This window comes from Halichoerus grypus, chromosome 12 (genome assembly GCF_964656455.1).
Source record: "Halichoerus grypus chromosome 12, mHalGry1.hap1.1, whole genome shotgun sequence".
Classification (NCBI taxonomy): Eukaryota; Metazoa; Chordata; class Mammalia; order Carnivora; family Phocidae; genus Halichoerus; species Halichoerus grypus.
Genome location: NC_135723.1, coordinates 45,716,101 through 45,729,930, shown reverse-complemented (window position 1 = coordinate 45,729,930; position 13,830 = coordinate 45,716,101). Strand labels below are relative to the sequence as shown.

Genomic DNA, 13,830 nt, shown 5'->3' with positions numbered 1-13,830 from the left:
CGGGACGCGGTCTCCCGGGAGGGAAGTGGGCGTGGCCTCCCGTCGGGTGGGCGGGGCTTCGGAGGGAGACGTCGGCGCACAGCGGCAGCGCGAAAGCCATTCCTGGGAAGGACTGCCGCGTCCTAGAGCGAGAACACGCAGCGACCCTGAAGACTTAGCAGGAACGGACTGAAAGAGGCCTGTGATAGGAGAGCTGAGGTGTCCCCATCCTGCCTGCACCCACAGCCCAGGCTCTGCGACACCTTGGTCCCCACGCGCGGCAGCAGCGATGCTCGGCCGGCTCTGGGCGCTGGCGCTGCTGCTCCTGGCCCCGGGGCAAGGTCGGCCAGGTAGGGCACAGGCGGAGGGGAGCGCTGGGACTACACTCCGGCCTTTGGGCGAAGGGGGCTGACTTCTGGATGACACGTGGAGCGTCTTTGCGCATCATTATGGCGGCATCTGATTTTTGTCCCTCACTGCCCTCCGGCCTCCCCTACCGCAGTCTGAATGGTCAACTTGCACCCTTTCAGCTCTCCATGTTTTCTTTGCGCTCAGGAGGTTGTCGCCTCCTCTTCTCCCGCTCTAAGACCCTCAGTACTGTTACTGTTCCCTTTTCTGTTTCCTCCTGATATCCCGGTCTTAAGGTCCCTTTAATTTACTGTAAGAAACTTGTACTGGATCTGCCAGGCATCCTAGCGGAAAGTGGATCCGAATTATCCGAAGAGAGTTCAGTTCCAAACTGCGCGATTTCTACGCCACTCCCACCCCACCGCTGGAAATAAATAATTGACGAACATTTTATCCCTACAATAAATCAATAAATTAAGTTTTGTGTATGATTTTTTAGTATATCTGTTAGAATCCCTCTTGCTGCTGTAAGAGATCTCTAGGAAAAAAAATAGTGTCACTCCCGCCGCTTTAATCCATGACAAAGAAAAAGTTTAGAGTTCAGTGGAGTTAAAACATTAATTAGCTCTTCTTGATTGTTTTTTGTATGTATATAGATAGGAATATTAAGTGAAAGGTGACTTACTCTTACAAATTTACTTATATTTTTCAGAAATAAATCTGTGTACAGCTTCAAAAGAATTACGTGCAACATTTATAATTGCTTAGGGTATAATTTTGTCTTATCATCTTGTTGCTCTCAGTCTATTTTACTAAGGTAAATGTGCTCTGTAAAAAAGGGAGGGGGAGGAGCAAGCACTCTCTCATGTAAGATATTTAAAATAATATTAAAACCCAATTTATTATTTCCTGAAATACCTTTCTTTTTTTGAAGATTTTATTTATTTGCCAGAGAGAGAGACAGAGCACAAGCAGAGAGAACTGAAAGCAGGGGGAGAAGCAGGCTCCCCACTGAGCAAAGAGCAGGACTTGCTCCCAGGACCCTGGGATCATGACCGGAACCAAAGGCAGACACTTAACCAACTGCGCCACCCAGGCGTCCCTCAGTCTATACCTTCTTTGGTTTGCTTACAGATTTACTAGATCTTCCTGAATAACTGTTAAACATACATGTAATAACATTAAATATTGCATGTATTTTGGTTAGATAAAATACTTCCAGAAAAATGACCAGTATTTATAAAGAGAATCTGCTTCAATGTTGACTATAGATCACAGAATCCCTTCTTGCCTCTAGAGCTTTATAATCTCTCTACTGAAGGCAAATATTAACCCTTACCAGGTTCTAAGCTCATATCATGGTAAAGTTGGTCTAACTTTTTTATCTTTAATAGAGATAGGAGAGAGGAAGAAAATACGATTTTTTTCAAACAGCTTCATTGAAATATAGTTCATATACCATACAAGTCACTCATTTACAGTGTCCGATAGTTATTGCAGTATACAGTGGTCTGGTTTTTAGCATATTCACAGATATGTGCAGCCACTACCGTCAGGTTTAGAACATTTTTATCACCTTGAAAAGAAATACTGTACTCTAGCTTTCGATCCCCTATTCCCTCATTACCCTCTCATCTTTCCAACTGTAAGCCATCTTTGATCTACTTTCTGTTCTATAGATTTGCCTATTCTATATATTTAATATAAATGGAATCATATAACAGGTTGTCTTTTGTGACTGACTTTTTTTACCTCGCGTCATGTTTTCAAGGTTCATTCATATTGTACCATATTTAGTCCTTCATCTCTTTTTATGGTGGAATAGTTTTCCATTCTAAGTATTTACCACATTTTGTATGTATATTCATCAGTTGATGAACATTTGGGGTTTTTCCACCTTTGGGCCATTATAATTACTACTACTTTAAACATCCTGGTATAAGTTTTTGTGTGGACACGTGATTTCATTTCTCTTAAGCATATATATAACTAGAAGTGGAATTACTGAATCATGGAATAATTCTGTTTAACCTTTTGAGGAACAGCCAGATTGTTTTCCATAGTGGCTGTGCTGTTCTATCGTCCCACAGAAGTGTATGAAAGTTCTAATTCATCCACATTCTTGTCAACATTGAGATTTTGATTTTAGCCATCCTATTTGTATGAAGTGACATTTCTTTGTGGTTTGATTTGCATTTCCCTGGCGGCTAATGATGGCAAGCTTTTTTCATGTGTTTATTGGATATTAGTATACCTTCTTTGAAGAAATACTACTCAAATATTTTAACAGTTTTTTTAAATGGGTTGAGTTATAGGAATTATTTTTGTTGTTGAGTTATAAGAGTTATATATGTATTATAGATACAATTCTCTTACCAGATACGTGATTTGCAATTTTTTTTTTTAAAGATTTTATTTATTTATTTGAGAGAGAGAGTGAGATAGAGAGAGCATGAGAAGGGGGAGGGTCAGAGGGAGAAGCAGACTCCCTGCTGAGCAGGGAGCCCCCGATGTGGGACTCGATCCCGGGACTCCAGGATCATGACCTGAGCCGAAGGCAGTGGCTTAACCAACTGAGCCACCCAGGCACCTGTGATTTGCAGTTTTTTTCCCGTTCTGTGAGTTGTCTTTTCACTTTCTTGATGTCTTTTGAAGCATGGAAGTTTTAATTTTAATGAAATCCAATTTATCTATCTTTTCTTGCTTTCTTGCTTGCGTTTTGTTGTCATATCTTGGAATTTGTTGCCAAATCTAAAGTCATGATGATTTACCCCATTTTTTTTTTTAAGAATTTTATAGTTTTTGCTCTTTTATTTTGGTCTTTGGTACATTTTGAATTAATTTTTATATATGGTACAGCATAAGGCTCCAAGTTTATTCTTTTGCATGTGACTATCCTATTTTCCCAGCACCATCTGTTGAAAAGATTGTCCTTTCCCCATTAAATGACCTTGGCACCCATGCCGAAAATTAGTTGAAAACCATAGATAGAAACATGGGTTTATTTCTGGACTCTCAATTTTATTCATTGATCTGTGTTTATCCTTATATCAGCATTATGCTGTTTTGGTTGCTGGTGCTTTGTAGTAAATTACGAAATGGGAAAATATGATTTCTCCTATTTAGGTTTTTCATTTTCAAGATTGGTTTAGCTATCCTGTGTCCCTTGAAATTCCATATGAATTTTGAATTAGTTTGCCTATTTGTACAAAGGAGTCACTTGGTATTCTGATAGGGATTTGATGAATCTTTATGTTAATTTTGGGAGAATTGCAATCTCAACAACATTAAATCTTCTGATCCATGAACATGATGTATTTCCATTTACATAGATCTCCAATTTCTTTCAACAATGTTGTGTGATGTTTAGAGTGTAAGTTTGGGCTTCTTTTGTTAAATTTATCTCTAAGTATTTTGTTCTTTTGAAGCTATATAAGTGGAATCGATTTTTAAAATTTCATTTTCAGTCTATTCATTGCACATATATAAGAGTATAATTCAATTTTGTATCTTGATTTTGTATCCTGAAACCTTGTTAAACTTGTTCATTGTAACTTTTTTGTGTGTGGACTTCTTAGGAATTTTTACATAAAGATCATGTCATCTGTGACTAGAGAAAGTTTTACTTCTTCTTTTCCAATCTGGATACCTTTTATTTACTTAACTTGCCTAGTTGTCCTAGTTAGAATCTGAAGTACCATGTTGAATAGAAGCAGGGAGAGTGGGCATTCCTAATCTTAGGAGAAAGCACCCAGTCTTTCTTCATCATATATGATGTAAACTGGAAGGTTTTTTTTGTTTGTTAGTTTTGTGGGGTTTTTTTTGTTTTTTGGGTTTTTTTTTTTTTTTTTTTGTAGATTCTCTTTATCAGGTTGAGTAAGTTCCATTCTATTCCTGGTTTGTTTGGTATATGTATCAAAAAATGGTGTTAGATTTTTTTCAAATGATTTTTTTGGATCTATTGAAAAGCACTTGTGAATTTTTATTTTTTTATTGTATCAATATGGTATATTATGTCGATTCACTTTTGGAAGTTAAATCAACCTTACACACCTGGTTTAAATTCCACTTGGTCATGGTTTATAATTCTTTGTCTAATTTCTGGATTCACATTGCTAATATTTTGCTGAGGATGTGTGCATCCATATTCAAAAATATATTGGTCTGCAGTATTCTTGTGATATCTTTTTTCTGGTTATGGTATCAGAGTAATACTGGCGTCATAGAATGAGTCTGGAAGTATTCCATCCTTTCATGTTATTTGTAAGTGTTTGTGAAGAACTGGTATTATTGTTTAAGTGGTTGGTAGAATGCAGCATTGATGCCATCTGAATCTGGCCTTTTTCTTTATGGGTGTGTGTTTTTTTTTTAACTCAATATTTTTACATGATATAAACCTATTTGGATTGCTTATTTCTACTTGAGTCAGTTTTGTCCTTTGTGTCTTTTTAGGACTTTGTCAGTCTCTAACTTACCTAATTTATTGTAATAATATTCCTTTTTATTTTTTATTTATTTTTTAAGATTTTATTTATTCATTTGACAGAGAGAGAGAGAGAGCATAGCCAAGGGGAGCTGCAGGCAGAGTGAGATAGAGAAGCAGGCTTCCCGCGGAGCAGGGAGCCCAATGCGGGACTTTATCCCAGGACCCTGAGATCATGACCTGAGCAGAAGGCAGATGCTTAAACGACTAAAGCAACCAGGTGCCCCAATAATATTCCTTTTAAAAAAATATTTATTTATTTATTTATTTATTTATTTATTTATTTATTTATTTATTTTAGAGAGAGACAGAGTGCACAGGATGGAGGGCGGGGGGAAAGAGAGAGAGAGTCTTAAGCAGATGCCATGCTGACCGTGAATCCCCCTGCAGGGCTCAAACTCACGATCCTGAGATCACAATCTCAGCCGAAACGGAGAGTCCAACACTTAACCTACTGCGCCACCCAGGCACCCCTGTAATAATATTCCGTAATAAAATCTGTAGTGGTGTCTCCTATTTCATTTCGAATTCTGGCAATTGAGTCTTCTTTTTTTTTTTTCTCAGTCTCGTTAGAGATAATGCCAATTCTGTTGATTTTTTCAAAGAACCAGCTTTTTGTTTCATTGATTTTCTCCATTGTTTTTCTATTCTCAATTTCATTAATACACTCTCTAATCTTTAAACTTTTTTTCCTTCTGCTTCCTTAAGATGTAGTATGCTCTTCTTTTTCCAGTGTCTTACTGGAAAAGTTAGCTTACTACATTACTACAGTTAGCTCACTACATTGAGATCTTACTCTTGTCTAATGTAGGCGTATAGATCTATAAATTTCCATCTAAGTACTAATTTGGCAGCATCTCATAAATTTTGGTATATTGTATCTTTGTTTTAATGTTTTCAATATATTTTCTCATTTCCTTCCTAATTTCTTTTTTGACCCATCAATTATCTAGGTTGTTTAATTTCCACATATTTGTTAGCTCTTTAAATTTATCTCTGCTGTTGACTTACGATTTCATTCCATTATGGTCAAAGAACACATTTTGCATGATTTCTATCTTCTTTAAATTGATTGAGGTTTATCTTGTGGTCTAGTGTATTATCTATCCTGAAGAATGTTCCATGTGCAGTTCAGAAGAACTTTATTTGCTGTTGTTGGGAGGCGTGTTCTATAGATGCCTGTTAGGTCAAGTTGGTTTATAGTATTGTTCTAGCTGTATTTCTTTGTTGACCTTCTGCCCATTTTTCTATTCATATTGACAGTGGAGTATTGTGGGGCATCTGGGTGGCTTAGTCGGTTAAGCATCCGACTCTTGATTTTTACTGGTCATGATCTCAGGGTTGTGAGATTGAGCCCTTGTAAGGCTCCATGCTCAGTGTGGAGTCTGCTTGTCCCTCTCCCTCTGTTCTTCCCCCCCCCACCCCTGCTCGCTCTCTCTCAGATAAATAAATAAATAAAATCTTTCAAAAAAAAAGTGGAGTATTGAAGTCCCCAACTATTACCATTGAAGTAGGCATTTTTTCCTTCTGTGTGTGTGTGTGTATGTGTGTATTCATAACTGAGTATCTTCCTCATGGACTGAACCTATCCTCATTACAGAATGCCCCTCCTTATCTCTAGTAACATTTTTAAAGATTTTTTTGTCTGATATTAATATAGCCAATCCTGTTTTCTTGTGGTTGCTGTTTGTATGATATTTTTCCATACTTTTACTTTAAATCTATTTGTATACTTTACAAGAGGCATTCAGTTTTTGCCTCTTGATATATGAAGGAGGGCAAAGTAAAGAGATTTAGCAATCTAGTCACTCTCTATCTGACCTTGCTTTTTAGCCTTTTGTGTTGTTGCAGAACTGATAGTCTTATTTTGAATATCAGAAGCCTTAGGGAAGCTACACAAATTTTAAAAAATTCACAAATATTTGAAATTCCCATAGGGCAATATCCCAAAGGTTTTATAATTATAAACTCAAATATTATGAAGTACCTGTCTTCAGGCATTAAGCATATTCATCTCTTAAAAATACAGTGATTTATCTACTTTCCTAACATATTTGTTTGTCCCAACAATTATGAATCGTAAAGAATCTTGGCTATGGTATTAAACTAGAAAACAATCTAGTACAGATTATTTTATATCTACAAACAAAACTAGAAAACCAGTTTCTTACTGTATCATTATGTAGCTATTATTTATAACTTGGCACATTCTCCCAAAGTATTTGAAATCCAGATATTACAGATTCTATTATATACTATCTCACTTATTTGAATCCTATTAGGAAAGACAGAATAAATGGAAATGTCAATTTTAATGTATATTTTATATGTACTTTTGTTATGAGGGAAAAGTTATATTTGTATTTTCCTAGAAAGCTTAGCGCATCATTCATGTCATAAAGTTGACTAATGAGTGAGCTCTAATTGTAGAGCTCTTTTAGTATTTGAGGAGCTAAGTCCCCAATTTTCCAAATGGGAGCCAGAACCATCCTTATAATTCTCACTTAGTTAACTGTATGTTGCATTCTAGAGTTAAGGTTGTAATGAGATTTTTAAGAGTGTGGCTTGTTCATTGCTAATAAGATTTTAAAATTTTCTACAGAGACCTTGAACATTTTTAAAAAGACAAGTAGATTTTTTGGAAAAAAAAAATGAAATGAACAATATAAAATATGGGTTATTATTAATTATATGAATTAAGAATTTTCCTCTAAAAATAAAAAATAAGTAAATTTTTAAATTTTTCTGTGTAAATCTTAGGTAGTTCTTTGGTATTGTTTGATGTAGGGAACAAAGGCAAAAGAAAAAATTAAATTTCCTTACAACTTAAAACCCACTGACAAGTCCTTGAGACAGGCAGAGTGACTTCTTCTAGGAACTTAACTGCCTCGATGTTAATACTTTGCTAAGGGCAAAAGGCAACTTTACATTAATATTAACCCAACCTCCAGGATCCTTTAAGTCTCCTTTAACATATAAATATTCCTTTGAAGATTTCCTTTGTCTCTACCCCCCAAGATACATGTTAGCAATCATCCCCAAGCATATGGCCCACTGATAATACATCTGAAGGGTCTTATGACTAAGGTTTTATTAGACAGTAATAAATGACCTTTTCCTAACAATAGCTAGCCCCCTCAAGGTCCTAAAAACCTTGCTTCCAAAATTCCTTACAGACTTTCACTATCCCTAACCCCCTCCCAACTTAAAAGTATATAATTGGTCACCCGGCACAACGTAAGTGCAGCCTTTCTGCCTACGGGTCTCGTCACCATGCTTTAATAAAACCACATTTTTGCACTGAAGACGTCTCAAGAATTCTTTTTTGACCATTTGCTCTAAACCCCAACATTTCCACATCACTGTTACTATTATGCTGTGACTGCCACTACATTTATTACATCTTTAGCTTTGGATTAGAAAACAATTATTCAAAGTGCAAAGTCAGAGGAAATTTGAGCGCTACAGAAGCATTTAAGAAGGAGAAATACTCTACAGAATAAAGGTGGAGTTAGTGACTTTTTTCCCAAGACAAAATTCTATTGCAGGAAAGATATCAGCGAAAACGTTTCAATAATTCATGCAAACCTCACTAGAATCTCTCTTTAAATATTTTCCTTAGTTTCTAACCAGGTACAATGCTGCGGTACTGATAGGATCTTAGAGTTATTTCGAAATTAAATGAAATGATAGCATATCCCCTGAGTTCTAGCCATACACATTTTATGAAATATTTATCTAGTGTTGACAGTTTGAGATGATCAAAGTCAATAGTGCTTTATATTTTTCTAGGGAAGTTGAAAACTGGTGGAGCAAGAGAGAAAAGGAGGAGAAACCTTTTGTGCTCATTCCTAAATTTTTTTACCACAAAAAATTCTTCGGGGAGACTTTTTGTCTTGAAGAACAATACATTTTGTACAGTTTAATTGCTATCTCCGCAAATAACAAAAAGCAAAAAAATTATAGTAACAGTTTTTATAAGCTAGACTTATGAGATTGACTTACAAATTCATATCTCTAGTTTATTGTGCTCTTATTAACTTAAGTTCAGAAATTTTGATTTAAAAACACTTCTGTAACTTAAAATTATGTAATAAATGTTTGAGAGTTTTTGTTCAGTTAGATAAATTTTTCCCACAGTGAGGGACTTTAGTAATGATTGAATTTTTCTTTCACATTTCTATTTTATAGATATTATCTGTATTATAGTGGTTTCTTTCAACATACATAATAGCTAATATTTGGAGATTTTCTACCTACTCTGTCAACAAGAAACTATGGTATCCAAGGACAGTTCTTTGTGCTTCCTATAATTTGAGAGTACAGGAACTTCAAACAAGAGTTTTATTTCTAGTTATATTTCCAGGATATATTTCTAGGGTTACTACCTATGTTTCTCTCTTCTTGCTGGCAGAGGAGCTTTATGTTCTGCCTCTGTGGACTTGACAGAAAAAGTATCTTCCAGGCCAAGTGCTGGTCAGAAAATGGCTTTCCTAAAAAAACAAAAAACAAAAAAAACCTAAACTACAGAATCTCCCTTTCTCCAAGGTCTTTTCTTGTTTCTCCTTCAAAACTGCACCCCTGTGCCCCATTCCTTTTCCTGTGCTTGGTAATAAAAATGGATTTCAATACTTTAAAATCCTTAAAATCCTTAAAAATAAAATTTTTCTTCAAAGGAAGAGAAAAACTGAAAACTTTATATTCTTTCCTGTACTAAAGAATGCAGGAAACTTCAGTAGGAGGGCATTTTGCAAAAATTAGATTGGCATAAAAAGCTTAATTTACTTTGTTGCCTTCCAGGACTTGGCAGAGATGGGACTTGGGGGGCATGTGACTACTAGGGAGGGAAACGGGTCATGCAGGGTCAATAATGGCAGTCAGATCTGGAGGGCCACTCTCAAGAGGAGTCTTTGCAGGGTCTGTGACTTCAGATGGTAAGAATAAGCAAATCCTAAATCAACAGTGAGCAACAGTATTGCTTGTCCAAATTAAATGAAAATAAAGTTCTTGAAACTTAAGTACCTCAAAAATACATTCTACAGTTTATTGATTGGTTTATTGCATTTATGGAAAATGCAAGTCATCTTTGACTTACTAACATTTCAGATGGTCGTTGTGTGCAGTTGTAGGTTATTTGCTTAATTTGGGGGGAGAATCAATTTTAACTGAGGACTAAACTATGTTAATGAAGAAAACACATACTTAAGACACTGTCTTCCCATCCTAGCTCAGGAGTGCGCTCCTGGGGGACACCAGTTTCTTCAGAGCCCTTACAGAAGTGTGCATTTTGACTCAATGCACCTCCAGCATTCTCCCTTTCAAGACCTGATATGTGACCATTCCCCTTCTCCCGGATGGTATCGGTTTCTCATCTTTGACAGACCTGCTGAGATGCCAACCAAATGTGTTGAGGTATTTCAACTCACTAAGAACTACATGTGCATTTTCTTATGTATTTTTTCATATGAGGATTGAATCTTGTTACAACCAATTTATTTTTCACTCTGAAATATGATTTTACTTTTGTGTCTAGATGGAGTTAATACAAAGGAGTATTGCCATATTCCCTGTTCTAATAATAACAGTAATAGTTAATGTTATGCTTATGCAGTCCACCAAGGTTTTTTACCTACAGTACCTGATATAGTTTTTACAACAACTCTAGAATATAGTCTATCATCATTTCCATTAGAGAGCACAGAAAACACAGATTCTTAGGCGAAAACACCCCTATTAGAGTTACCCAGCTGGCCAAACAGCCAAGTTTGGATCACAGGCCACCTATCTCCAGGGCTCCTTTACTTACCGTAAGTAACTTGCAAACAGTAAAATACTGTGTTTTCTAAGTGCTTCAAGTCCTTATAAGTCTTAAATATAGAAGGCTCCTTCTATGTGAAGGCTCTTCATTCTCCTTATTGTTACCCACATTTTGTGAATTATGCAGAAGCAGGAATTATTTTCCCTTTTAAACGTAATGTAAAAAAAACTCGGGAAAGATAATCAAATTTTAAGAGTATTTAAGTTGTACCATTGTGGCTGTCTTATTTTTCCCTTTTTGTTTATTTGTTTGTCACTTTTGTGGCATTTTGTTTGCAAGAAACTAAAAAAATCAGAATTTAAAAGTAAAATTTGAGGAAATTACAGGAAATTCACTACATCCTTAAATATTTGTGCTCTTTTTCTTTGGCTGAACTAGTTATAATTGAATCTAGAATCTCACACAAATGTAAAGGTGAACTGATTTCGCTGGGTCTGTGCCCCAGGGAGAAGAATTCCCTGCCTCCATTCTCATTCCCTACTTGAGCCAAGGCTTTAGAGGATCCACCTGGAGAATAGGTAGAATTTTTTTCTTTTTTTTTTTACTCTACAGGATAATACAAGTCTGTGTAAATAAATGTTTATTTATGATTAAAGTAATTCATGTGCATTATAGAAAACTTAGAAAATAAAGGACTATTAATAGCATAACATTCATTCATCATCGACCCCCACAGTCATACTACCATGAACATTTTGCTATCATTCCGTCTTTTTATATTGTTCTGTAAGGTTCATGCTACATGTCCAATTGCATAACATGCTTTTCTCAGGTAGTTACAGCATTAGTATTTTCCACTGCTGTTGAAAATTCTTTAATATTGATCTTGAAAATAATTTTCTGTCATATGTATATACCATATTTATATAAACCATTGCTGTGTGTGCACCTTTGGGCTTTTGCTATAAGTAATTCTGCAATTAGCAAATGTGTATATAAATCACTGTTATACTTTAGTGTATTTAGTAAGATTATTTTATAAGTAAAATTAGTGAAGCTTAATTAATGTCTTTTTGAAGATTTTATATAATTGTTTTTTAAAAATATAATGCTAATTTCTTATTTCAGGAGTAATAGATAAAAATACCTTTTCTAATACTGAATACTCTCATGTATTCATTAGGCATCTGTATTTCTTCTGTGAATTATGTGATTGTGTATTTTACCCATCTATGATCTTACAGTTCTTAAGTGGATAATATTATATCATTAAAATAAAATAAGAAATATAATAATGTGACAATAAATAATATACTAAATATGCTATTAACAAATACTTTTCTTCTTATTTAATTCTTATTAACTCTTATTTGCCTTATATTTTTTAAAATTATCATCTAAAAATAACTATCAATCTTTTCCCTTATGATTTCCATTGCTTTTAAGCATGGAAATAATCACAATACTGAGCATTATAATCTGGCTAACAATCTGAGTCATTGCTATGTAGAAATTATGTTATCTACCTAATTATGTTTATACCTCACCACAGCACAGTGAGGTGGGTACTACAATCCATGTAGAACAAAAGGGAAGGATGTTGAGTGTCTTGCCTGAGGTCATGCATTTAGCAAGTGCCTGGGTCCTTCCTAAATCATATATAGTTTCTTCTTATTTTTCCTGGGTTAGTTTTCTATTTAATTTCATTTTCCATCTGGAAATGATTTTGATAATTGGCTTTAAATGAGGCTTTTCTTTTCCAGATTGCCAACCAAGTATTTCAACATCAGATTTTGAACAATCCTTTCCTTCTCCCCTGATTTTTGATGCCTCCTGAACTATACATTAACTTCTTTTTAAAAAATTATTTAAATTCAGTTTAGTTAACATATAGTGTATTATTCGTCTCAGGGGTAGAATTTAGTGATTCATCAGTTGCATATAACACTCAGTGCTCATTACATCAAGTGCCCTCCTTAATGCCCATTACCCAGTTACCCCATCCCCTCACCCACCTCTCCTCTAGTAATCTTACATATTCTATATCCAGTAATTTTAGAAAAAAATCTCCAAGGTGAGTTGATCTTTTTGCTCTGTATTAAGATGACTTCAGATTCACTTACCTTATCTTAGCATGTATCACTATGGTGGTAAGTTATCTGGTACTTAATTTCTCTTATTTACATTACAAAGGTAACATAGAATAAATTTAAATGGAATAAGGTTATATTAATTATGAGGAATCAACCTTAAATTTAGTATTCTTTAAATTTAGTAACTATATAAAGTTCCTTTTATAGTATAGGCACAAGTTATTAGAGTTTTTAAATGATAGTTTATTATTTGAAAGTTGTTTAGAAGAGAGTGCAAAGTTGACTTACCTATCGTGTGAAAATAAGTTGGATTTTCAACTTTCGTTTTCTCTGTTGCAAAAGGTGAATCACTGTGGAACACAGGCGCCCATCTGGCTGTCTCTGAGAGATTCAGAGACACTGCCTTCACCTGGAGAGATCAAGCAACTGACAGCTTGTGCCACATGGAAGTTTTTGTTTAGTGCTACAAAAGACTGCTGCCTTTTTCAAATCCCAGTGTCTGTAAGAAACTGTGGAAATTTTTTTGTGTACTTACTGCAGCCCACTCAGGGATGTATGGGATATTGTGCACAAGGTAAGAAAACATGAGTAATATACATGAACTGTTAATCACAGAACTGTGTGTGTTGGTGTGTTGGGCCCATTCTCTGGATAGGTTGTGTTGAGATAATACAGATCTCAGGAAGAGTCTTGGTCTGCCACTGTTGCTAGAGTGAAGCTAAATTTCTGGTTTAAATTGGCCAAATCTGTTTAGGATTCTTCCCTCCCATTGAACGTGATGATTGAATGTGTTAAAAATTCACTGGTTTCCTCATGCCTCTTCACTCTTTTCAATTAAGGGATGAAAGATGGTGAGTAAAAGATATCATGAAAATGTGTTTGATAGTATTTCATCTTGCATTCATTCATATGGATTGAATGTTTATCCTTTGCGAGGAATTATTTTAGGCCTTATGGTTATGGTAATGAACAAGACAAATGGGGTATCTTCCCTCATGGAACTCACATTCTAGTGGAGTGCCTCAGACAACATATAAAAAAAACTGGATATGACCCAAAGAATAAAATAAATATCCACGAGTCCCTACTGTATCAAGGCATGATTAGAGAAATAAATTGGTGGAGGAAAGGAGACAAACCTTCCTTAAAGACTAATGCAAATATTTGTA

The 13,830-nt window shown here is 35.3% G+C and overlaps 1 protein-coding gene across 1 annotated transcript in view; it reads left to right on the top strand.

The window, feature by feature from the left end:
* The first annotated feature begins 268 nt into the window (after nucleotides 1–268).
* VWDE (von Willebrand factor D and EGF domains) overlaps nucleotides 269–13,830 on the top strand; it is an 85,701-nt gene continuing 72,139 nt past the window's right edge. Inside the window, 3 exon segments of the mRNA XM_078059876.1 lie at nucleotides 269–320; nucleotides 10,038–10,222; nucleotides 13,004–13,235. Coding sequence (XP_077916002.1) covers nucleotides 269–320; nucleotides 10,038–10,222; nucleotides 13,004–13,235 — 469 coding nt within the window.